Source organism: Silurus aristotelis, assembly GCF_946808225.1.
Source record: "Silurus aristotelis genome assembly, chromosome: 25".
Classification (NCBI taxonomy): domain Eukaryota; kingdom Metazoa; phylum Chordata; class Actinopteri; order Siluriformes; family Siluridae; genus Silurus; species Silurus aristotelis.
The window spans coordinates 12886384-12911357 of NC_139598.1; the positions used below are offsets into that span (position 1 = coordinate 12886384).

General features: G+C 37.9%; 2 protein-coding genes across 2 annotated transcripts in view; one reads left to right on the top strand and one right to left on the bottom strand.

Moving 5' to 3' along the window:
* On the bottom strand, nt 1-14414 carry tbrg4 (transforming growth factor beta regulator 4). Its single transcript, XM_083529947.1, has 12 exons — nt 14109-14414; nt 12109-12640; nt 11527-11708; nt 9660-9801; nt 8973-9147; nt 8564-8721; nt 7134-7244; nt 6906-7050; nt 4575-4811; nt 4338-4449; nt 3636-3750; nt 1-758 (listed from the first exon to the last, which is right to left on the bottom strand). Exons 2-12 carry the CDS (start codon nt 12520-12522, stop codon nt 657-659), a joined length of 1893 nt encoding a protein of 630 aa, XP_083386073.1. The 5' UTR covers nt 12523-12640; nt 14109-14414; the 3' UTR covers nt 1-656.
* A 160-nt stretch (nt 14415-14574) lies between these two features.
* LOC310719836 (uncharacterized protein) overlaps nt 14575-24974 on the top strand; it is an 81015-nt gene continuing 70615 nt past the window's right edge. The window contains exons 1-5 of the mRNA XM_083529996.1: nt 14575-14773; nt 15958-16067; nt 17159-17305; nt 18456-18605; nt 22482-22588. Coding sequence (XP_083386122.1) covers nt 14713-14773; nt 15958-16067; nt 17159-17305; nt 18456-18605; nt 22482-22588 — 575 coding nt within the window. The 5' untranslated portion in view covers nt 14575-14712. The remainder of the gene's footprint in view (nt 14774-15957; nt 16068-17158; nt 17306-18455; nt 18606-22481; nt 22589-24974) is intronic.

Genomic DNA, 24974 nt, shown 5'->3' on the forward strand with positions numbered 1-24974 from the left:
TTAAATAACATTTTATTCTGTTCTTCACAATCAGACATTTTATTTGTAAAAAGCATGTTTTATTTGTTTCAAACTCTTACATCTGAACACTCACTTTTCAGCAGCCTTAATGCCTGTCTCCTTGGCAACAAGGAAAGCCCTATCCTGTTGTCTAGGCAACCGCATCAAAACTGGTAAGTGGGAGTTTATTATTCGTGGAAGGAGAGTTCTCTGAAGATATTTTTTTTTTTAGAAGACTTGCAGAACTGATCATTTTGTGTGGTTGGTTATTACAAGCAGTAGAGAGTCTGTTTATCTGAGTATAAGGCCATGCACATATACACATAAAAATGGTACACACAGAAAAGACTCAACCAGAATTGATTTGTATAATGACCATGTTTTGATTACAGCTTGTAACAATGGTGATGCACTTGCATAAATTAGAACCCCCTGAAAGCCCTGATATGGATGAGTTAGAGTTCAGTGTAATATTTCTATATTAAAACCCCCGAAGATCCGTGTCCATGAACATTTATTACTGTTGAGTGAATGAATAATTTATGTTCTTCATTGTACTTCAGATTGTATCTAAACAGTGTGCCCAATTTTATTTGCCCTGCTCTTTGTTTGTCAAGTTCTGCTTTAGTCTGTGGAGGCGCTGCATGTCCATAAGCTCACTTAGCCATGTCCTCAGCTACAGCCTTCCCGATCTTATCCTTCAGATACGACACTCGCTGCCAATCCGTCTTTAACTCCAGCCACTCGAAGTATGGGACCTGAAGTGAGACACAACAGGACGACGTCAATGTGGGCCCTTGGAAACATACATACATACATACATATATATACATACATATATACACACACACATACACATACATACATACACACACATTTACATACATTTACATACATATACATATATATACACATATATACACACACACACACACACACACACACACACACACACACACACACACACACACAGGTCTTCCTGAAAATAAATTAGTACATACATACATCTTAATCAGAAGTCAAATTTATAGCATTTTAACAGTCTAAAATAATGAAGAGATTTTTTTTCATTTCATTCAAACTATTTAATCAAAAGATTTTATTAGATTTGGCAAGACGCCTCGTCTAATTCTACCTTTATAACGTAATCTACTTGATCTACATCTACACACATTGAATGAAAATGTTGAATTATGCTGTTTAATAAAAAAACATTATCATCCCTTCACCCATTTGCTGTTGAATTCAGTCATTCATTTGAATTTGACTAAAGTTCTTGTGTAGATTTTCTTTTTTTGTTGAAATCTGGCAACTGAGAGACATAATGAAGGATTTACTTCATTTTCACACATGTCGAACTGTTCAGTGAGCCCTTGTGCTCTGTAAATATGGGCTGGGTTATGTACAAGATATAAATGTTTCATCGTAGGACAGAGGTGATCAGGCGAGAGAAGTTTCTAGTGATTTGCAACAACCCTTCACTCAAAGAGGAAACAAAATCATGCATCAGCCGAGCTAAATTAATTGGCTTCCACGGCATAACACTCGTGCATGGGGTTCCTTTTAATGGTTACCTCATTAATAGAAAATAGTGTATACAACCCCCCCCCCCCCCCCTGCTTTTTTAATAAGTTTATGTTATGTACACCATCCAGGCATAACTTTATGGCTACCGATCAGGGATCGCTCCCACTTGCATCAATGAGCCTTGGCTGCCAATGACACCAGTATGTCACCAGTTCCTCTCTGTTCCTTCCTTGGACCACTTCACTTTTGATTGATACTGACCACTACAGACTGGAAACATCCCACAATAATCACACTCTTCATATCACCCAAATAAGGATGGGTTCCCCTTTTGAGTCTGGTTCCTCTCAAGGTTTCTTCCTCGTAACATCTAAGGGAGTTTTTCCTTCAAACAGTTGCCATGGCTGCTCATCAGTGATAAATACACATCGCTCACCTTAACTCTTAAATTCTGTAAAGCTGCTTTGAGTCTGTTGTGAAAAGCACTATAGAAATAAACATAACCGGAAACATCCCACAAGAGCTGCAGTTCTGGAGATGCTCTGACCCAGTCATCTAGACATTACAATTTGGTCCATGTCGAAATTCACTCAAATCCTTACGCTTGCCCATTTTCTAGCTTCAAAAATGTAAACTTTGACCATAAAAATGTTCACTAGCTGTATAATATATCCCACCCACTGACAGGTGCCATGATGAAGAGATAATCACTGTGATTCACTTCACTAGTCATAATGTATAATGTCCTGCTTGGTGTACAGAGCCTGTCAAAAGTATGTAAACACCTAGTTCTTTATCGGATTTTGAGACACGTGCTTTATTTAGTTTGTTGCATAGAAACAAAGTGAATGACTGGAAGAAAGTTATGTGGACAGATGAGTCCAAATTTAACGTGTTTGGCTAAAACAGAAATCCTCACACAAGACAGAGAACAGGAGAGAAGATGTTAGCAGACTGCTACACACCCACGGCTGGAGTGCATGGAATGGTTGGAATGAACTGCTGTGGGATGGATTGAAGGTCGGAAATCTCCAGATTTTTTTTTTTGGTTTCCCCCCTAATTAAAATAAAGTGCAAAATCTATACATTTATATATTTGGTTGGCCAAAGGAAATCATACCGTTAAATTAACTTGCATATGGGGCTACAGCTATCGATTATTTTAGTTATTGAGTATTCTTCTAATTATTCGATTGATTAATTTAGTAATCGGATAAGAAATACTTTTTTCCCATTAAAAAGCAAAAAAAATATACTTATTCTTTAAAAAATTTGATTTTATCAGTGAAAACTAAACCTATTTAGTGCATTTATTTGCCATATTACACCAAATGCAAATACAAATATATAAAAATATTATATATATATCCCAAATTTCTATTTTCAAACTTTGTCATTTTCCTTGTTCCAATATCTGGATGAAAGGTACCGAAATGCATGAAAAGGGAGGCCTTGGGAAGTTTGCACACAGAGAAACTAAAAGGAAGAGATGGGAACCATCTCTTTATTTGCAGTAATATAACCTAATCTTAACTAACAGAAGAACTATCCAAGTCAATCCCGTTCCAACAGGAAAATCCTAAATGCTGCAGAGAGATAGAGAGAGAGAGAGAGAGAGACGGTGTGTCTCAATCCTGTTCTGCAGCTCTATGCTACTGCTGCTATTTTTAAACCAAGCATGGAACAATCTGCTTTACCAGATGCTGCAGCAGGAACGTAGCTAACTTGTGCTAGCCGCGGCTGAAGGCAATGTCACATACACAGAAATGCAGGAAAATCATCAGTGACCTCAACGCTTTAGTAACGTGGTCGCGCATGCTAGCTGCCTGTATACAGAAGCATCTGGTATTAAATCCAATCCAAATTTACAGATTAGCATGTGTGTGCAGTTCTGTAGATGGTTCAATTATGGTTTTAATAACACCTTAAAAAGTAAGGGGATGGAAAAGAATTATGTTCTACCCCCCCCCCCCCCAAAAAAAAAAATAAATAAAAAAAAAAATAAAAATAAAATAATAATAAAAAAAACACACACACTGTATATATATTCCTTTATGTTTTGCTGCTTTTCAGTTATTTCTGGGTTTCTCTTTTACTTCATGACCTACCTCCACTACCAGAAACCCGGCAAGCTGAAGGTGGCGCTTCTGCATGGCGAAGCGACCCAGGAGATCTTTGCTTTTGGAGGTAAAATTAGGAAACTCCCAGGCTATGAAAGCCAACCTAAACACACACACACACACACACACAGGAAATGAGCCCTAGGAATAATCTTTTGGTCATCAGCACCTATCATTTTCTATACTACAACAGAAATTCTCGAAAAGAAAGAATGGAAACTCACACAGTGCCAGATAGATAGACAGACAGACAGACAGACAGACAGAAGGAGAACAACAGGCAGAAAGACATATACATAGACACATGCAGACAAAATCAAAGAGACAATGACAGACAAAAACAGACAGGCAGGTCCAGATGCTCTGACAAACAGTGTGCCACACACAGAGCCAAAAAGGACAGAACAAAAGGACAAAGACAGACTGGTATTCAGATAAAAAAAAAGAGGCGAACAAGTAATATCGTACAAAAACAGACAGACAGACAAAGAAGCAGACGGGTTTTGCTTTACCAGCTAAACAAAGCCTGGTACATAAATATACCACACAGTTGCAGAAATGTCTTGTACTTAATTTCATCATAAGTCACAAAGAAACGAGTAACACATGGTTATCAATATGGAAATACATTTCAAATGTAGTCAAGTTTAACATAAGGCTGAGGATCTGAATAAGTTTGGTTTCCCTCACCGTCGTGCTTCCTGAGGTAAACGCTCGCTGCCGCCTCCTCCAGGTAAGTGAGGTGCTTTCAGGTTCTCCAGGTCTATAGGCTTATTCTCTGAATCCACAACCATTTCAGCATCTTATAAGAGACAGAATAAATTGGTTTAAAATATACACACTTTCATTTGTTACAGAACAGAATGACAATTAAAACACACACACACACACACACACACACACACACACACACACACACACACGGACCTATATTCCAGCCGTACACCGTGCTGACATCTTTGCGCAAGGCTTTGGTGCGATTTTCCGTGAGGATCTGGAGGGCTTTGCGTAGGGAGCTCTGGATGGGTGTTACACTGGGCTTGCCATGTTTTTCATGGACTGCTGGAAGGGGCGCAGTGACGCGGATGCCAGATTCTAGCTGTCCCGAGGCAGCAATATGAAGCACCTTCAATGCGTAGGCCTCGGCACGAGCACCACCCCCACCTAGTGGTCAGGAAATAAAACAAATTTGCTTGGTAATAAGCCACGCATAACACCCAAGACACGCTTAGTGCTTTTGAATAATGGACAGATTATGAAGAATGTGAAAAGGAAAAGACGACACCATTTTTCTCAGCAGTTTGCATTACAGAAAAAGCTTATCCTCCTCATAGACTCATAGATCACTGGTCGGCATATCCAACCGCACAAAAGAGGCAATTTTTCTCAACGTCTGTCTAATTTTTTTATGAAAATGTCCAAAATGTAATGAATAAATGAAGTTTCCCACATAATCGCTGCAGTGTCTGTTTACTAATTATAACTCAGTGCTGATGCGTCAAAAGACTTTCCTTATTGCTAAATTCTAACCTAAAGTAGAATATAACTAAATCCTCCACATCCGTTTTATACAAAACACAGACACAGTTCTCGCAATTCTGTGATTTTTCTCTGAATATTACCACTTTAAACTTGTATTTTATTCTACATTTTTATAAAATATTTTTCCATCTTGTAATTGCGAATTTATTCTCATACTGTTACGACATTTTTTACCCAACTTTGACCTTTTCCGGAAAAAACATTATGACATTATTCTTGTATTGCTACGACTTTATTCTCGGAATCCAAGATTTAAAAAATTGGCACTAAAACCCATGGTAGTTCAAAGAACTTTTCTTTAAAAAAACAAACAAACAAAAAAACCCCACAAACAAACAAAAACCCCTCCTGCAACAGGTATTTGCTCCCCTCATGTGGCTGAAAGAGTAACAGCAAGTAAGAACATACTGCAGATCAGTTACCTGATTATGGATTAAAAATGTAAATATTTATGTACACATACATTCACTGGCAAATTTGATAAGAACTCATATACCTCTGTTCGTTTATGCAATTTTTTAACTACCCAATCAAGTGGCAGGAGTCTAAGGCAGAAAATCATAGGTGACGGGAGTTTATTCTGATCTCAGAAAACATAAGTATTCTGCCGTTGCAGCTGATTCACCTCACTGTTCGGAATGTTTTGCATTCTGCTCATCAAGGTTGCAATGAGTAATTATTTGAGTTACTGTTGCCTACCTGTCAGTACAAACCATAGATTTGGAAGATTATCTTCTATATATCTGTGTATACACCGTGTATTATTTATATACCGTTGGACATAATATGTACTTATACCATATTGTTAGTTTATACAGCGATCAGGCATAACATTTTGACCACCTGCCTAATATTGTGTTGGTCCACCTTTTGCTGCCAAAACAGTCCTGACCATTAACAGCATTGTCTTTGGCAGTTTGAGCTACAGTATGTAGTCTGCTAGATCAGACCACATGGACCAGCCTTCGCTCCCCAAGTGCATCAATGAGCCTTGGCCCTGTTCCCGGTTCACCACTGTTCCTTCTTTGGAGCACTTTTGATAGATACTGATAACTGCAGACCAGGAACATCCCACAAGAGCTGCAGTTTTGGAGATGCTCTGACCCAGTCGTCTAGACATCACAATCACATTTGTCACAAATCTCTTGTCAAACTCCACTCGAATCCTTGCACTTTCAACTTTGACTACAAAATGTTCACTTGCTGCATAATATATCCCACCCAGTAACAGGTGCTATGATGAAGAGATAATCAGTGTTATTCACTTTACCACTCAAATGTTATATTGTCATTGTTGTGCCTGGTGTACTATTTGTGTATACACTGTATATAATTTCTGTACTATTGGACATAATGTACATAGCTTATATGCCTATACATCCCTTGGGCAATAACACCAACTTAAAGTGTGCAATATTACCCATGTGCAAAATGTTTCAAAGTGTAACTATTTTATTGGTGGTCTCTTATTCTGTTTATTTTGTATTTATTTTGTACACTGTGTTGTATATACTTGTATTATGTCTCATATCATCAATGTCTGTAACAGACATTTCACCACTGTGGGACGAATAAAGGTATATCTTATCTTTATCTTATCTTAATATCATATATGAGAAAAGTAAACGGAGAATTTTAAATATTATTCATATATTCGAACGAAATTAAAAAGTACTGTCAGATTCACAGTGTTTTCTGTTGTTCAGTCGCTCTCACCTGTAACTTTGCCCTGAAACGCAGGATCTGTGACGGCAGCAATAAACTCAGGCTTGGCCTGCTGGAAAACGCAGAGGGCCCAGACTACATCGATCAGCACAAAAGGTTCCAAGTTCTGCCAGGAGCTTTCCAAAGCTTCATGAACCTACACACAGGAGAAATCAAATTATTTGCATGGGTATCACTGAAAACCATTACATTGCCATTATCGCCTTTCTGATTGGTTACCTTTGTGTAAAATGGCTCCTTGTTACTGGGCTGGAAGTTGAGCTTGGCAAAAGCCATGAGGAGGTTACACATCTGTAACACGCTGTATTTTTCACTGTTCTTCACAAAGTGCTACAGGGCAAAAAGAAAAAATAATAATGCATTCTTTTAAATATGCGTAATTTATATACTCTTTTTTACCACAGTGCTGCTCAGAACATCGAATCTAAGGTGTATATTTTATTATATTGAAGTGCTCTTGGTATGGTTTCTATATGGAACAGCGCATTTACTAGCAGATACCACGCATCTGATTATTAACCGTTTAATAAGTGTGTTAAGCTTTAAAAATATGTAAAGCAAGGGTAAACAGCTACATTCCACAGGGAAAATGCAGACCTGGCAACCTTGTTTTCGACGACCTAATAGAACGTTAGACAATTCACATCTATCCCAAGTTGCATTCATTTTCTAGCTAAAATCTTAGTGATGATGGAAGAGTTGAACCAATCTGTAGACTTCTTCAGCAGATCCCAAGACTTCCAAAGAAGTTCATTTTAGAAATACTTGCAGTGGTCAGGTCATGTAGGAAAATTATTCCTCACGCTCCCTAAACCACTATTTCACAATCTGAGGCTGAACTATGCCTGTGACACCACTGATGATATAACATAGTAATTTAGGTACTTCATTCTATTGCCAGGTCCCTGGTGGTCTAGTGGTTAGGATGCGGCGCTCTCACCGCTGCGGCCCGGGTTCAATCTCCGGTCAGGGAACCAACCCCAGCCACTCTTAGTGCCGGTCCCAAGCCCGGATAAATGGGGAGGGTTGCATTATGAAGGGCATCCAGCATAAAAACATGTGCCAAATCAAACATGCAGATGACATGTTCCCCTAATGGGAGAAGCCGAAAGAAAGTTTTATTCTATTGCCACATAATGTTGCTGAGCCAAGTGAAGCAATTACAAATAGCAACACTATGGGCACTGTATTTTTTTGTGTCCTTTGCACTGGAATAGGATATAACCTGGACTTATCAGACCAGGGTTATCCAATATTTATGCTTCCTAAGTTGTTGTCTCCCAAATAGCTTCACTAACTTCTTTTTATTTTATTTTATGTAAATACCAATTGTTTCTAAAATATCCCTGATCACAGTTTTTTGAATAAGTTGGTTTCATTGCTTGATGCAGCCCAATACATTTTTGCCAAAATACTGCCAATAGCAATAAAAATATTCCAATTATGGGCTCTTTCACATGTCTAAACAGTGACTTTTACTGTAAACACTTTCTCAGCAGTTCTTCCATTCGACTCCACTCATTCAGTAATCAGAACAGATAAAATGGTCTGGCACTTTGCTGTATTGTAACTTTTCGTATATGGTAATACATGAAACACTCACTTATTACGCCCAATACGTAGAGGTGGTGAATGAAAATTAGTCAAACCTGGGTAAATCCTTCAAATAGGGGCAGGTGGAGCCACTTTAGGAAGGCGAGAGACTTGGAACAGCGCATGACTTCGGTGGAGCTCATCTCGGGTAATCGGGGCAAAAGCTCAGCAGCTATCCTCTGACACACTTGAGTCTGCTGGAAATGGAGCTTACCTGCAGGGAAGAAAAATCAGAATATATGACAGAGTTTGTCAGTGTTACACCCTGGAACCTCTTTCCAGGAAAAGGAGGAGGTTTATGGATGTGGTGAAGGAAGACATGCAGGTAGTTGGTTTGAAAGAGGCAGATGTAGAAGACAGGGGAGTATGGAGACTGATGATCTGCTGTGGTGACCCCTAATGGGAGCAGCTGAAAGTAGAAGATTGAAATATAAAAGAGATGCTAACTACATTTTATGAACTGACCATAAGCAAACACGATGTCCAGGAGCAGCGGTGTATTGAGTTCAGAAGAGGGTTTCTGGTGCAGGTGGTAGGACAGCGCACGCAGGAGAGGCACCGATCGGCGCCCCTGCAACGCCACGGCTAACATCGCCTTGCGGATGTCCTCACTGCTGAACTTCTCAGCCAACTCCAGGGCCTGGAACATTAGACATACAAGACAGATGGCGGGTAGTCACTTCAGGTTCTACTGCTTTCACGGACTACTACTAGGCAATTATTTATGAGTGCACGGGTGAATTTATAGTCAACTGCAGAATGCAGAAATGTTTGGCTTGAAATAAAGAGATTAAGAATATAAATTCATACATTAGTCCCTTTATGAGCAAGCCAGAGGTGAAAATGGTGAAGAATCTCCCGGAGATGATTGAAAGGAACCAAAACAACTTCTTTTCACGTTATCAACTGTTCACTCATGGACACTTGAGTGCAAAACTGTTCATGTTAAAAGTCGTTCCTACTCCTAGAATGCAAGGTGTTTGTACTAGTTAAAACTGTACTTGAAGTGAAATGCAAGTACGGCAATCAAATCCCAAGATGCATAATTCGGAACGCCATCACAATGACTAATACCTTAATGGAATGACCAATTAGGGTGGATGTTAAATTACAAATAATTGATATATTTGTTAATATTGAATGTGTGTTCACCTTATCTTCCAGCTTTTCCATGAGTGGAGGCGAGAGTCTTGCGGCTCGGTTCATCAGCATGGTGACTGTGCGCGGGTCATTCAGCTCTGTCCAGCGCAGCTCTAGTTGCTTCAGCACTGAATTCAGTAATTCATCTCCCAGTCTGCCCACACACACACACACACAAAAACTAACTGCATTACAAAATATCTACACAAATAGTAAATATCCATTTCCAGAAGAAATGTTATACCTAATCTTAATGACGGATCTGACAGAAATGATTACACCAAACACAAACAACCTACACCAACATCTTAAATGTAATATGAATGTAATACAACACTAATCCATTCCTGAAATTTATCCCATCCCTATTATAATATGCTACAAAGACAGCAGAGCTCATTATTCAGACTCCAGCTGCCATAATGAATGTCTTAGGGATTCATTCTTTCTTTACTACTCAGCATACACATGACCTATATATTATATACTGTCTCTATTAATGCTCTGTTTTTCTTTTCTTTATTACTATTAAAATGTTAGACATTATTTAATGTTCAGTGTTACAAGAGATGGCAAAGGTACACACATCCTTCACTAAAGTAAAAGGTACAGATATTTCCGGACTATTAAGCGCACCCAAATATAAGCCGCACCCACTGAGTTTGACAAAGATTTTCATTTTGAACATAAATAAGCCGCACCTGTCTATAAGCTGCACCTGTCTATAAGCCGCATGTCTACATTGAAACTAATAAACTTTACACAGGCTTTAACGAAAGACAGTGTCTGTTACACGGTTTGTATCTAAACAGTAGCCTACCAAGAAAGTCATTGTTCACGGTCTTCCTCCTTCCTTTCACAACAATTTCTCTCGAGAGTTTTTCTTTTGGCATCGTCGTGCGTTTAAAAATCACCATCGGTGGAAGCTTTTCTCCCGATGCCGTGCAGCTCAGAACACAGGTGAAGTGTGTGTTTTTATGCCCGGTTGTTTTCAGCGTGACGAATGATTCGCTTTTCCTGTTGACAGTCCGAGTGAGCGGCAGGTCAAACATCAGAGGAACATCATCCATATTTATGACGTGGTGCGGCCCGATTCAGTGGGAGCGCATCTGATTTAATATAAAGAGTTTCATTGGTTTACCTGAACCCGTTCGGCAATTTCAGTTTTTTTTATATTATGGGGCTCAGTTTTTTGGCTTGAAGTTTGTGAAACCGGGAAAAACCCAGGAAAAATCCATAAATTAGCCGCTTTATAGTTTAAGCCGTAGGGTTCAAAGCGTGGGGAAAAAAGTAGCGGCTTCTAGTCCGGAAAATACGATACGTATGTTTTAAAAGATTCTGGTAAAAGTTGATAAACTGACTACACTTTTTCACTCAAGTTAAAGTAAAGAAGTTTGGGCTCTGCCTTGTACTTAAGTAAAAAGTAGTCATTACTACTACTGGTTTTAGTGTCATGCTGGTAACTGGATCTCACGTCATACTAAAATATTGATCAGGAATGTGTCTGTTTTCAGTCATGTTTACATCACTGACTTCCTCTGTCTCATTCACGTTAACCCCAGACTTCTTGTTGCCTTCTTTCTTACTCGTTGTAAGCGTTAAAGACTAGCCTACGTCTGTGGTGTGTGAGAGACAGGAAATGATACACCGGTGGTAGGTAGAAAAAAAACACGCAATTACAAGAAATAGGTTGAAAATGGCACAGAACGAAATTATCGATTTAAATCGATTTATAAGTGTTGCGTTACCATAATGAGCCGAGGCTGGAGGTATAGTTTTTTCGGCTAATTATTTATGCAGCAAAATGATATGAGACACACTTGGCCATGGATTATCCCTTGCTTATTTTAATAGTGCTGTACGTAATATTCATGTTTACCCCTGAATCTTCCAGCCTGATGCCCAGTCAGCCAAAGAGGAAAGATGGCGGCAATTGAAGCGTCGGAGCCTCCACAATGCCTCTGTCTGAAGCGAGCACATGACTGGAGCGCTGGAAGGGACACCAAGAATGGAGAGAGCTCGCAAAACAGAAACCAGTGTTCCGTTCCATATTGTGTTCACCTAAAACAACAAGAACAAACAAAATTATACTACTAATAAAGCTCCTTTTAACTGCCACAGCGAGGGAAAAGTACAACACATCTGTGCTCCAACACTGAGCTGGAAACATTCATCTAGAGATCTGCAAGGGGTTTTCTTCTGTAATACAGGTTATAGAATAAAAATGGCTGCAGCCAGCTAATCGGATTTTGGACGGCACACACACACACACACACACACACAAACACACACACACCTGGAATAACCTGGGGGAAAAAGCAATTTGAGATTTTACTTCCTAAATATCTTCTAATGCCGGAATAATCTATATAGTCTTCAAAAATAAATATCTGAAGCTGCTCGAAGTTAAACAGCGCTAGAGTTCGCTTTCTGCTGCACATCTCTTTGTACCAACACTTACCTGAGAGTTCAAAGTATCGATCAGATCCTCACAGCGAGGGTCCTGAAGGACATTCGCCCTGTCGATATCTTTCTTTTCCACTGCCAATCGGCTGAGCTGATTTAGACACATGCCTGCCTGATTGGCCGAGCCGCCTTGTTCTGTCCACAAACACAACACTTCCTGCGCCGAGTTCGCCTTCTCGACTCGGATATCCAGTTCTGTGCGTGTGAACGTGATGTTTGGCTCATCTTCCTGTGCTGGACCAGCACCCAGGCTCAGGGGCCTGACGGAGGGTAGGAATCGTGACTGGGACCGTAGTGGATACTCAGCGATTTGATGAGCTGTGAGCGCATGAAAACGGCTGGTGACTGAAGAGGCCTGGGGGCATACAGCCAAGAGGCGAGCGCACCGGCTCAGAAACCTGCTGGCCATTTGGGAGAATCTTCAGCGCAGCAACTGAGTGGCTAGAAATCAAGATTTGGCATCCATATATCGCTCAAGCAGCTACGACAAGAAGTTGAGACAGAAAGAATGAGATGAAGCTTAAAACCTACAAGGAGAAAGAAACCATGAGATACAAGAAAGACAGCAAACGAGTAAATTGGTAAGCATGAGGAATACTAATTGAAAAAATGGATACAGTAAATCATCCAGAGGTCTGTTACGATTCCTCAGCCTATTTATTGGCACATTATGCTCCTTTCGTTTCTATGCAACAAACACACAAGAATTGGACAGTGAATGACTGGAAGAAAAGGTTCTGTTGAGAGATGAGTCTAATTTTGACATTTGTGGCTCTATTAAAAGAACTTATGTGAGACGGAGGACAGGAGAGAAAAGGTGAGCTGAATGCTTTACAGCCACAGTCAAACAATGACGTGAAAGCTTAATGGTTGTTTTACAGCAGGGAAGGTTGGAAACTTATTCCAGCAGAAAGGAATACTAAAGCAACATTGCTACCATTCCATACTTCCAACACTAATTCTGTCTGGACTGGACAAGACAATCTCCTGAAAAACAAGTCCAAGCTCTGCAAGTTTTGCTTACAGATCAAACAGCTAGCTGGAGTGTTATATATCTTGTTATGGTCTGCCCAGTTACCACATCTAAATCCTACTAATCTGCACTGGGATGAACTGGATCACAAGGTCAGAAAGTGATCTCCAACAAGTGAAGAACACCTTTGGCAAGATTTACTGGATGCATTTCCAAAGTAACTTTGGAAAATGAACTGTCCAAGACCGTGTACAGCTGTTATTCATGTTGAGGATTTTTCAATTAAAACAAAGTGCAACATCTGTACATTTATACATTTGTTTGGTCAGCATCATTCTTCGTATCCTTATATTACAGAGTTTGTTGCATATAAACAAAAAGGACCGTGCATAAGTCTATCAAAAACAGTGACAAGCACTGTACATTATAGCATTTTTTTTTTTAGCTTGCATTTAATTAAATTAATTAAAAGGAAAAAACCTTCTGTCTTGAAGACACTGTAATCATACAGAAACATCCCTTCACAAAGAGTATAACCAAATCAATGGTTTTCTTTTTTCTTCAAATGTGAATAAATGAATATTATTACAAACGCAATTCTACTAAAAAGAAATCTTATCAAGTGGAAAAATTTATATTGTTTTAAAAAAACCCCACCATCATCATGTTTTGCTTGGGAATGACAACCACTTCACTACACACACTTCCTGAACAATCAGGCAGAACACTGCAAGTGAACCTGATTTCTGTTCCTTTAAAGCACAGAATGAACACGATCAAGCTTCCTTTTTCCTAAAGAGATCCCAAAAAAACCTTCTAACATACACCATTGAGATTAGATTGCAGATTTTAAACAACTCCCCCTTGTAAGGAAGATTTCTGACCTTGTCACTAATCAGGTGCTTCCAGTAAACCTTAAACTAATTCAATTATCAACCTTCAATGCAGTTTATTACAAATACTCAACACTAAATACAATACAAGATTTTAACAAAGAACCACAAACCATGATCAGATCTTACCTGCTCGTTTTCTGGATCAAAATTTCAGATCCGGCGACATTCACATGGAATTAGCCTTGGAAGGCGCAGGGTATTGACGTAAGCCACAATGCGGGGACTGCGTCATTATTACGCGACAGCGACTTGTCCAGTTCACGCTGGCTTGTAAAAAAAAGTTTACGCATAAATCAAATAGGTTTTTCTTCAAGCCCCTTCGTGTTCTTGTGATCACGTAGCAGATTTGATATAAACCCACAACACACACAAGTGCCTTTATTTTGTAATTCAATTTCCTCCCGGAAGTGGAAGCCAAGACATTCACGTTACTCCACATGCTAACATGTGCGTTCCTCCCCCCTCCCTACAATCCCCGCCCCTTCTTTAATACGCATTTTGATTGGTTATCTTTCGTGTCTGCCTCTAACTAGCCAATCCTGACACACGATTCTGTTTGGAACAGCCAATCCTAGTGTGGAAGGCTGGATTTGTCTCAAGCTGATAGTAAAAAAAAAGGTTCAGAGTGCTTAAATCCTATGCCTGTTCCATTTCCAAGCGTATACACATCAGTAAATAATAACAAATAAAAAGAAAGGCATCACAGAGTTGCTGTCATCGCAAGACAACAATGGGAGGACAAGCAAAGGCTAAAAAGAAAGGGAAACCCCAACGAAAAGAGAATCGCAGAGGTAAATACCTAGTCCTTAAACTAGAACTGTCCTAAATGCAGTTATTGAATCCCACATGGTTTCCTGATGGGGATATGGAATAAGAGATTTAATCAAATCAGACAGAAAGGCTGGGGTATGACGTCATGTTATATTGCTGTATGTTATATCACAGAGTTTAGACTTGGACAGACTGGACACTTAACTATGTCTAGACCAGAGGTGCCCAAACTTTTTCTTATGAAGGACCAGAAATTCTCAACTTCATTGAGGACTGTAGGCTAAACTAAATATTGCATTATACTAAACACTATATCAGAAAAACTGCTTAATAATAGTTTTATGTCCAAAGCAAAACATATTTAGTGAGCAAACAGCAGTGTTATCAATCATGGAATGGTCTGTCCAGTCACCGCACCTAAATCCTATTGAACTGCTCTGGGATGAACTGGATCACAAGGTCAGAAATAAGGCAAAGTATTTCAGCTGAAAGTTTGGAGAAGTGAACTGTCCCGATGCGAACAGTGTGTAAAGCTGTTATTCATGCTAAGAGAGGATTTCTCAATTAAAACAAAGTGCAACATCTGTACATTTATATATTTTTTCGGTCGAAGTGACTCCTTATACTGTTACTGTTTGTTGCATATAAACAAGAGGAACATGTATGTGTCTCAAAAGTCTCAAAAATGGTAAATGCCCAGTTGTTTCTAGGTTTTTTGACAGGCACTGTATGGTATAGCACGTTGGCTTGAACTAAAAAAGAAAAAAAAAAAAACTGTCCTAAAGACACTGTATATTTAATCTGGTATTGTTTCTAGTAAAAAAAAAAAAATCTTTATACACTTACATTTCCTCGTTTGTTGCATGTAAACAAAAGATGCACATGTCTCGTAAAAACTATAAAGGACTAGTTTTTCCAAACTTCTACATGTTTTTCTCCAATATATAGTGGCAGTATATAGAAGTGCTAATATGCAGATGGCACGACTTTGTCACCTGCTTAACTAAAGCAGTATTATATTTAAAATCCCAGTACAGTGAAACTTAGAGAGTTCAGTTTGTATTGCAAATTGTATTGTATGGCTAAATCAAAGGTCACCATGGGACAACTTTGGCTTGGGGATCTAGTTTGAGCATCTCTGTCTATAGCAATATAGCAAGTGGGTTCTTATTTAATTGTATATTTTTTTTAATTCCTCTTTTAGTTCCAGAAGCAACAGCAATGTCACCACAGGACAGGATGAAAGCCAAGATGAAGGAGAGAGCCAAAAAGAAGACAGCTGGAAAATACACCATCGATCAGTTACTGGAAAAGGTGACCACGAATATATTCCTCTTCCATTTATAAAGCTATTAAACATGGCTGATGAAATGTTTGCTCTTCAGCAATCCTTATACTGATGGGACACTGAAGGGGGTGTGTCTGATGTGTGTGTGTGTATATATACACACACACACACACACACACACACACACACACACACACACACACACACAGAGATCAGGCATAGTATTTTGACATTATAACATTATGACTGGTGAAGTGAATAACACTGATTATCTCTTCATCATGGCACCTGTTAGTGGGTGGTGTATATTTGGCAGCAAGTCAACATTTTGTCCTCAAAGGTGACGTGTTAGAAGCAGGAAAAATGGGCAAGCGTAAGGATTTGAGCGAGTTCGACCAGGGACAGATTGTGATGTCTAGACGACTGGGTCAGAGCATCTCCAAAACTGCAGCTCTTTTGGGATGTTTCCGGTCTGCAGTGGTCAGTATCTATTAAAAGTGCTCCAAGGAAGAAACAGTGGTGAACCGGTGACAGGGTCATGGGTCATAAATTATGTAGACAAATGAATAGGGACACCTGACTGTTTTAGCTGTATGTGGATCTTCTCCAAACTGTTACCACACAAGTTAGATGCACACGAGTAAGCTGAGTTGAAGTAAGCTGGCTTTTAATATCTTTTTTGTGCTCCTCTCTACAAAAGTGTGTGTTGAACTCGAGTATTTAAATTTAGAAGGTTTGGGTAGGTGGCTCTTGAATGTACAACACATAAATAATTTGTGTGCCAATGATGATTGAATAATAATAAAAAAAGAAATGGGTATATTGTATATCCATATTAATCTTAAAAGAATTGGCAAAGGATTGGAGTTTTTTTTTTTTTTTCTTTTTTTTTCTTTTTTTTTTTTTAAATAGTTTTTTTAACTATAGTACCTTTTCCCCCATAGAGTTATCCTGACTATAATACAAAAGTGGCCACTCGTGATTTTTAAGGCAATTATGAAGGGCATGCATAAAACATTATGATAAAACTTACTCACTGCTTAGTTTTTTTTGTTTTTTTTACAGATTGTAAGATTTGAGTTTTGTAACATTGTTTTTTCCCCTCTGATCTGTTTAGACAGAAGAATGTATGGACAATTTCGACTTCCCAATGGCAAAGATGTTCTGTCAGCGTGCCCTGGATATCGAGCCCACCAACCTAACAGTTCTGGACATGCTGGGAAACATCTGTGCTGAACTGGGGGAAATGGATAAAGCCAAACAAATATCCTTTAGCTTGAGATTAGACTGTCTATACACACTGTTCAGGAGAGAAGTCTGTGGAGCAGCAGTACTCGGAATGACGATAGTATGATTTCTGCCATAACTACAGTTTTAGGGGATTTGAATTGTGTTACTTTATTATGGTGCTGTCATGCCAACAAAATGTTCTGAAAAACGATTTCAGCAATTACGCTTTTGGCTTATTGTATGTAAGGACATGAGCTTGGTGAGCATTTTTATTTGTCTCTCTACAGTTGAAGTGTAAAAGTGTGTAAGCTTTTAATATGGACTTGATTAGAAAGGTGAAAAGGGTGCTTTTATACATGTCACATGTATTTTACAGAACAGTGAAATTCTTTCTTTGCATATCTCAGCGATGTTAGAAGCTGGGGTCAGAGCACAGGGTCAGCCATGATACAGTGCCCCTGGAGCACTGAGGGTTAGGGGCCTTGCTCAGAGGCCCCAAGCGTGGCAGCATGGCGATATTGGGGCATTAACCTGAACCTTCTGAACAGTAACTCAGAGTCTTAACCACTGCACTGCTACCTGAAAACCTGCGATTTCTGGTTAAAAATTAGATTCAGGACTACTTTTGGTAGACCCTTTGACCTATCCGAATCAAAAATCCAGCGGCGCTCTGGTCCGATAAGTCTATGGATGATGTGGAAAATATAGCCTCATTCAATCATGTTTGTTTATAAGAAAAAAGTTTTTTTTTGGTTATGGTAATAATAGAATTTGTCAAAATACACACAGAAATGCAAATTCTGAAGTAAAACAAATTCAGAAAGTTCACAATAATTACAAATATAATTTGTTCATTTTTGTACGCTAGGATTTATCCATATTATGCAGCACTACTTATGAATGCCATGAAAATTACATGATTCCAACCACAAAGGAAAAGAATAGCTATGAGTCAGGTATTCAGAATGGGACTGCGATAATCTTGAGAGTGCGGATGCTCTAAAATTGCACTGCCCGAAAGAAATATGAGGTAATTACAATATTTAATACGCCCCGTAAAGAAAATATCGAAGGTTTTTGTCTGTATTTGATTAAAGGTACCGCATTCTTTATTTTTTCTTTTGTGAATGATTGTTGTGTGTATGCGATCATTCAAAACGTTTTGACCCTTAATAGCAGCGTACGTATTTCTGAAAGCAGTAGAACTGAGTCCTGAGGAAGGCCACAGCAAGTACATGTACCTGGGTCAGGTTCACACAGGTGCCGAGGCCGTGCAGTACTTCAGCAAAGGCATTGAAGTCATGCTGAGAGCTACGGAGAAGCATGTCAATGAGGTATGTGTCAAAGTGACTTTTGCAAGTCTGAAAATGTTTACTATTAGTGAGGAAATTAATTACTTTAGGAATTTAATTCACTGGTGAATTAATAATATTCTTTCTAGTGCACACTAGGGACTAAATCCTTAAAAAAATTTAATATCAAGATAAAGGCATATTAACATGCAAGGGCATAATACGAAATAACACTAGAAATGTTGTTTAATATTCTACGGGAAAGTATACACCGACCCGGCATAACATTATGACTAACATTATGACATTATATGCGTGAATGACGCTGATTGTCCCCCTTTACTGGCACCTGTTAGTGTGTGAAATATATTAGGCCGCAAGTGAACATTTTGTCCTCAAAGTTGACGTGATGGAAGCAGGAACAATGGGCAAGCGTAAGGATTTGAGTTTTGACGAGGGCCAAATTGTGACGGCTAGACGACTGGGTCAAGGCATCTCCGAAACTGCAGCTCTTGTTGGATGTTCCTGGTCTGCAGTGGTCAGTGTCTATTAAAAGTGGTCTAAGGAAGGAACAGTGGTGAACTGGCGACAGGGTCGTGGGCGGCTGAGGCTCATGGATGCACGTGAAAATTGAAGGCTGGTCCGTGTGGTCCGATCCAACAGACAAGCTCCTGTAGTTCACATTGCCGAAGAGGTTAATGTTGTCAATGTTTGACGGGTCAGAACTGTTTTGGCAGCAAAAGAGGGACCAACACAATATTAGGCAGGTGGTCAAAATGATATGCCTGGGTGGTGTATATACTGTATGTCCAATATATAGGATATATTGCATCAGGAGATCAGCAAGGGAAACTGTGCAAAACGTTTATAGACTATAAACCTTAAGAACAGGACATTAGACACAGCAAACACCAAAGTTTTTAGAACCCACCATTAACACTGCATTGCCACCCTAGAAACCAAGTCATGGTACTGTCTGTGGATTTCCATGGTCAAATTGTTACAAAGAACAGAACAGGGCCAAGACCAATTTAATTGTAAACCGATTTCTAAGTCTTTAAGTATTCCTAGGACTGCATCAGGTTGAAATGGAAGAAATGTGAAACAACGGACAGCAAACAACCTAAAATATTGAATACCCATTTTGGTATCAAAAAAGGGGCCTTGGTCAGGACAGAAAGAAATATTCCAGCAGTTATTTTAAAAAGAGATCTGAAAGTCCTGCAAAGAGATGAAAGGACCTGTTGGATAAACAAAACTAAACAAAAAAAAAACCCACACCTAGCTAATATCATTCCTTCTGTGAAGAATGGTGGTGGCAGCATAATGCTATGAGGGTGCTTCTTCAGGGCCTGGGAGAAGTGGACCATTAGGAAAGATGTGAAAGAAGCAAAATACAGGAACACTCTTGAAGAAATTTACACAAACTCAGTCCAGGATGAAGGTTCAGCTTTCAACAGAACATTAAGCATATGAGCAGATCAACACTGGAGTGGTTTTAATCAAAAGCATTTACATTTCCGCCACAAAGCCCAGACTCGAACTTAAATATCTGTAGATAGACCTACAAATGGCAGTTCATAAATGCTAATCATACAATGTGAATGGGTTTCTGAGGATTAGCCCTGAAAAATTTGATAAACTGTCCAAGTCCAGGTGGGCAAAGGTGTATCCAACACAGCTGTAATTGCTGCCAATGTGGCTTCTACTGTGTATTGAATAAGGGCAGATTTAAGCTTTTTTGAATATCATAATATTTCAGTTTTTTTAAATCTCTAAAAAACATATTGTTACTTCATCATTATGAGCAGATCCACAGCTCAATAATACATAGGTATTACAAATCAGTTGGTCTGAATACTTCCTGACTTCACTGTATATGTACTGTAGTGCTATTTTTTAAATGAAGAATTACAATAATTGTGGTGTTGACTTGTGTAAGGGTACTTCTTTGATATTAATTCTGTTGTATAAGAGAAAAATATATGAATACAAGAATATCTATATATAAGTATATAAGTATAAGAATTTATTTCATTTTCATCTCTCGAATTTTTTTTACTTTTCATTTATGTATATAATTTATGTATATAATTTTTATAAGAAATGATTCACGATTGAAAGAATTCAAGCAGAAAGTTGTAAAATGAGTTGGCAGTGAAAGAAGTGCTGCAAAAAGAAATTTCCAGCAGCTGAGCAAACACAAAGGAAAGATAAAGAGAGACGAAGTTTGGTTTTTGGTGACTCATTCACACATACTCTCACACACATATGGTATTAACACCATACACTTACACATGCACACGTACACACACACATAGGAAGAGATTTTTTTTTCAAAAACAATAGTATGCATATATGTATGTATATATATATATATATATATATATATATATATATATATATATATATATATATATATATATATATATATATGTATATATGAAGTTTTGTATTTTTTGCATGTAAAGATGCAGTTCAGTGTTTTAGCACTAGGTGGGGTTGCAACATTAGCAAACTAAATCGTAACTGTTTCTTGCTGCTGTTAACGGAATCGATTTCAGTTGATTTCGATCAAGATTGCATTCTCATTTACATTTTTAATTGCTGATTGTGGGATGTTACAAACTCTAAAGTTTCATTTATACAAACAGCAATAGAGTAAATAGAATAATCTAATAATGGCAATTTCAGAGTGTCAATTTACATTTAAATGATTATGCAATTATGCATGATAAGCTATTAGTACATTGGTAAAAAAAAATAAAAGTTTGAGCACTGACTAGATTTAGATAAAGAGTTTAGATTCAACGGTTAACAAAAGAAGGTTGTGGGTTTAAATCTTGACTACCTCAGAGCCATGGGCTCTCAAGTAAAACCTTTTACCCTCAAATGCGTACGTACAAATTGCTTTGTATAATGGGATCCATTTTTCTTAATGTTTTCTTTTTCTTTCTGTATTCTGCTTTTGATTAAATGCAATTGATTTTTTATTTTTTTTTTATACCAAAAAAAACTTCCAACAAAACAACAAAAATCTACATTTTCTTCAGTTACAAAAACTCCCTAAATCTGAAAACTTAATTCGAAGGTACTCATTCCACACCTGGAGTAATATAAAAATTCAAGAAACATTTTATTGCATATTTCATTATCAAAGTAATAAAGACTCAATAAACTAACAATGTAATCCTGTTTAGGGGTACTATTTTTTTTATTTTTATTCGGACCAATGCATCCTCCCTAATGCAGATCACATAAGAACATTTCTCTCAAGAACATACAGCAAGAAAAAGTCTTTAAAAATTTTTTTTTTATTTATTTTTAAGTGGGGAAAAAAGATCTGTCTCTCAGCATCCTTTAAAAAATATGTTTAGAAAAAATAATGGAAAAGACCTGTCACTGGTCCAAAACTGATCGAACTCGCTAATCAATTCTTTTGGATGTATTTGTTTGTGAACTGTTTTTAAGGAACTTTTCTTTCTAGACAGAGCTTTAGAGCTAAACAGTATATTCTTCTGACATAAAATATTAATTGCATTTGAAATGTATTAGGCACTTGATAAAATGACAATTTTTCTTTAGCTGTCTTACTTAGCCCTCTCAGGGGAAAGGATAATATTTTTTGTGTTGCATATTGAAATTTGTTGCATATATTGGATTAGATTTAACTTTATTTTTATTGTGCAAAGTACCTGTACAGAGCCAATAAGTGGCCTATTTACAATAAATAACAGTAAGATAAATAGGATATGAGGTCCATATATACAGAGATGTGGGTGATTAATGCTTTATGATGTTTATTATGTGCTTTATTTTGTTTTACCTAACTATTTCGTTAAGGAATTATTAGTGTCTGTGTCTGTGTGCGTGTGTGTGTGTGTGTGTGTGTGTGTGTGTGTGTGTGTGTGGTGACAGGTTAGCAGTATGGGAGCTGCCGCTTTACCTCTAGAATCTTCCATTACTCCTAAGGATGTGTCTGTGGCCTTCTGTTCTATTGCTGAGATCTTCTTCACCGACCTTTGGTAAGTCCTTGTCCCATTAACACCTTCCTTCTTGCCATCGTCTCTCACATGCTTTCATATTTCGTCAGTAGCTCTATGTTCTGATATTTCTTCTCTTGTTCATGAATAATCTAATGTGAACACCTGACCATATGTGATTTTTGAACATCCCGTTCCACATTTAGTCCTCATTTCCTATTATAAATACCTTCATTCTTCAGGGAAAATGTGGGTGCAGAGATTTGTGCTCATTCAGCCACAAAGGCATCAGGAAAGTCAGGTACCAATGTAGGGTGATGAGGCCTGAAGTGCAGGAGTCATTACAGTTTATCTCAAAGTTGTTCAGTAAGGTTGAGGTCAGAGCTTTAAAGCAGGCTACTAAAGATCTTTCACTTCAACCCATGTAAAGCATATCTTCATATCCAATTCAAATTTTTTTTGTCACATACATATTTATGCAGAATATATTGTAGTGAAATTAGTCCAACATGTAAACCTGAAAAATAGAAATAGAATATAAGGATAAAAATAAATAATGATTTTATATATATATATATATATATATATATATATATATATATATATATATATATATATATATACACACATATATATATATACACACACACATATACACTATATATATATACACATACATACATACACACACACACACACACACACACACACACACACACACACACACATATATATATTATATAATATATATATAATGTTTTTTTTGTTTGTTTGTTTTTTTTTTTAAATGTGTATATGTATATATGTGTATATATGTATTAATTACACTAAGTACATTAAGTGGACATTAAGTTCAGATTTTTTAGTTAATGTTTTGAGAGTAACAAAAAGTATAACCCCTAAGGCTAGATGGCCAACAGTTTATTCTTTCATTAATTTTCATTCAACATGTTATCCTGGTCAGGCTCATGATCGATCAGTACTGGGTAATACGTTTCTTATAAACCTACAAAGCTGAAAGGACGAATTAAAAAAAATTCAAATGACAGATTTCTTGCTGCTTAATTAGTTTGAATGATTTTTCCCTCCCACTCAGCAGCCAACTTTCTTGCTGTCTTTTATCGCTTCGTTTTTCTTGACTTAGAAAGCATGTCAGAGCCTGTCACACAGCTCTTTGAAAAGCACTAATGTAGCGAGTGAGCTTCTGAATGTACCTTTTGTGACCGACCTGGCAAAAAAAAAATTCTCTGATGGAAGAACTTTTATATATTGGATATCTAGCAGCTGAATGCTAAAGTGTTCTTATACTTCTTTGACACCTAGTAGAAAAGCAACAACAGAAGCACACAGACATTTTATGTAATGACAAATCATGGCACTTGAACAAAACACACTTATGTAAAGCAAATGTACGCTGTCTTTTTTTTTGTCAAATTGGAAAATAATAAATATCAAATATCCAACAAATATCTGTAGTATCTGAGATTATTTGTAGTACTTATATTAAGAAAAACACATTATGACCTTTGCACCAGTGTGAAATGATGTGCTTGGTCCTTCTTGGAGGCTGAGGAGAAATGATTTCTAGCAAACATATTGTTAGTAACCAACGAGAATCCCTCAGAATCCTCCTTTATCAAGCAGCATATGAACAAATTTCTTCAGAAATTGTTCACAAGGGCTTTACACAAGATATTTGGTATTCATGAAACTCTTGTTAGTTCAGAAAGAAATGTTTTGTGTCCTATGAGAGTTTGTATAAATTGATGTGAAAGGAGACTTTCCAATATCAACCATGACTTGGCATAGTGTGTAATCATGCCACTAAATAATGTGTACATAGATTTTTTTACACAAAGGTTTGGGACAAAGGGTGTTTTTGAACAATTCCTCATTTGATATTATAATAACCTGCACTCTTCTGTTGCACTAGATTTTTGAGTGTGCTTGCGGAGATTAGTGGTCATTCAGCCACAAGGGCTACAGTCAGATAATGATGTAGGGTGAGGAGGCCTGGGGTGCAGTCAGCGTTCCATTTATATTTTAATAACATTTATGGCATTTGGCGGATGCCCTTATCCAGAGTGATTTACAACTGAGCAGTTGAAGGTTAAGGGCCTTGCTCAAGGGCCCAGCAGTGGCAACATGGTGGTGCTGGGATTTAAACTTGTGAACTTCTGTTCCAAAATCCAATGCTTTAACCACTGAGCTGCCCTCCCTATTTATTCATTCGTTCCAATTCATGCCGAAGGTGTTCAATAGCGTTGAGAGCTCTATGGTAGGTCACTTGAAATCTTCCACTCCCATGTAAAAAAATATCTTCATGGTGCTCACTTTGTGCACAGGGGTATTGTCAATAGAACTGTTTTGGATCTTCTAGTTCAAGTGGAATGAAAAATAAAATTCTACCACATCCAAACACATCCTA

Excerpts from the sequence above, each read along its gene's own strand:
- tbrg4 (XM_083529947.1), bottom strand. The coding sequence starts at position 12,522 with ATGGCCAGCAGGTTTCTGAGCCGGTGCGCTCGCCTCTTGGCTGTATGC. Across the intron at positions 11,709-12,108 it reads TCGATACTTTGAACTCTCAG|GTGAACACAATATGGAACGG; the intron begins GTAAGTGTTGGT and ends TTGTTGTTTTAG. Across the intron at positions 8,722-8,972 it reads GGACATCGTGTTTGCTTATG|GTAAGCTCCATTTCCAGCAG; the intron begins GTCAGTTCATAA and ends TCTTCCCTGCAG.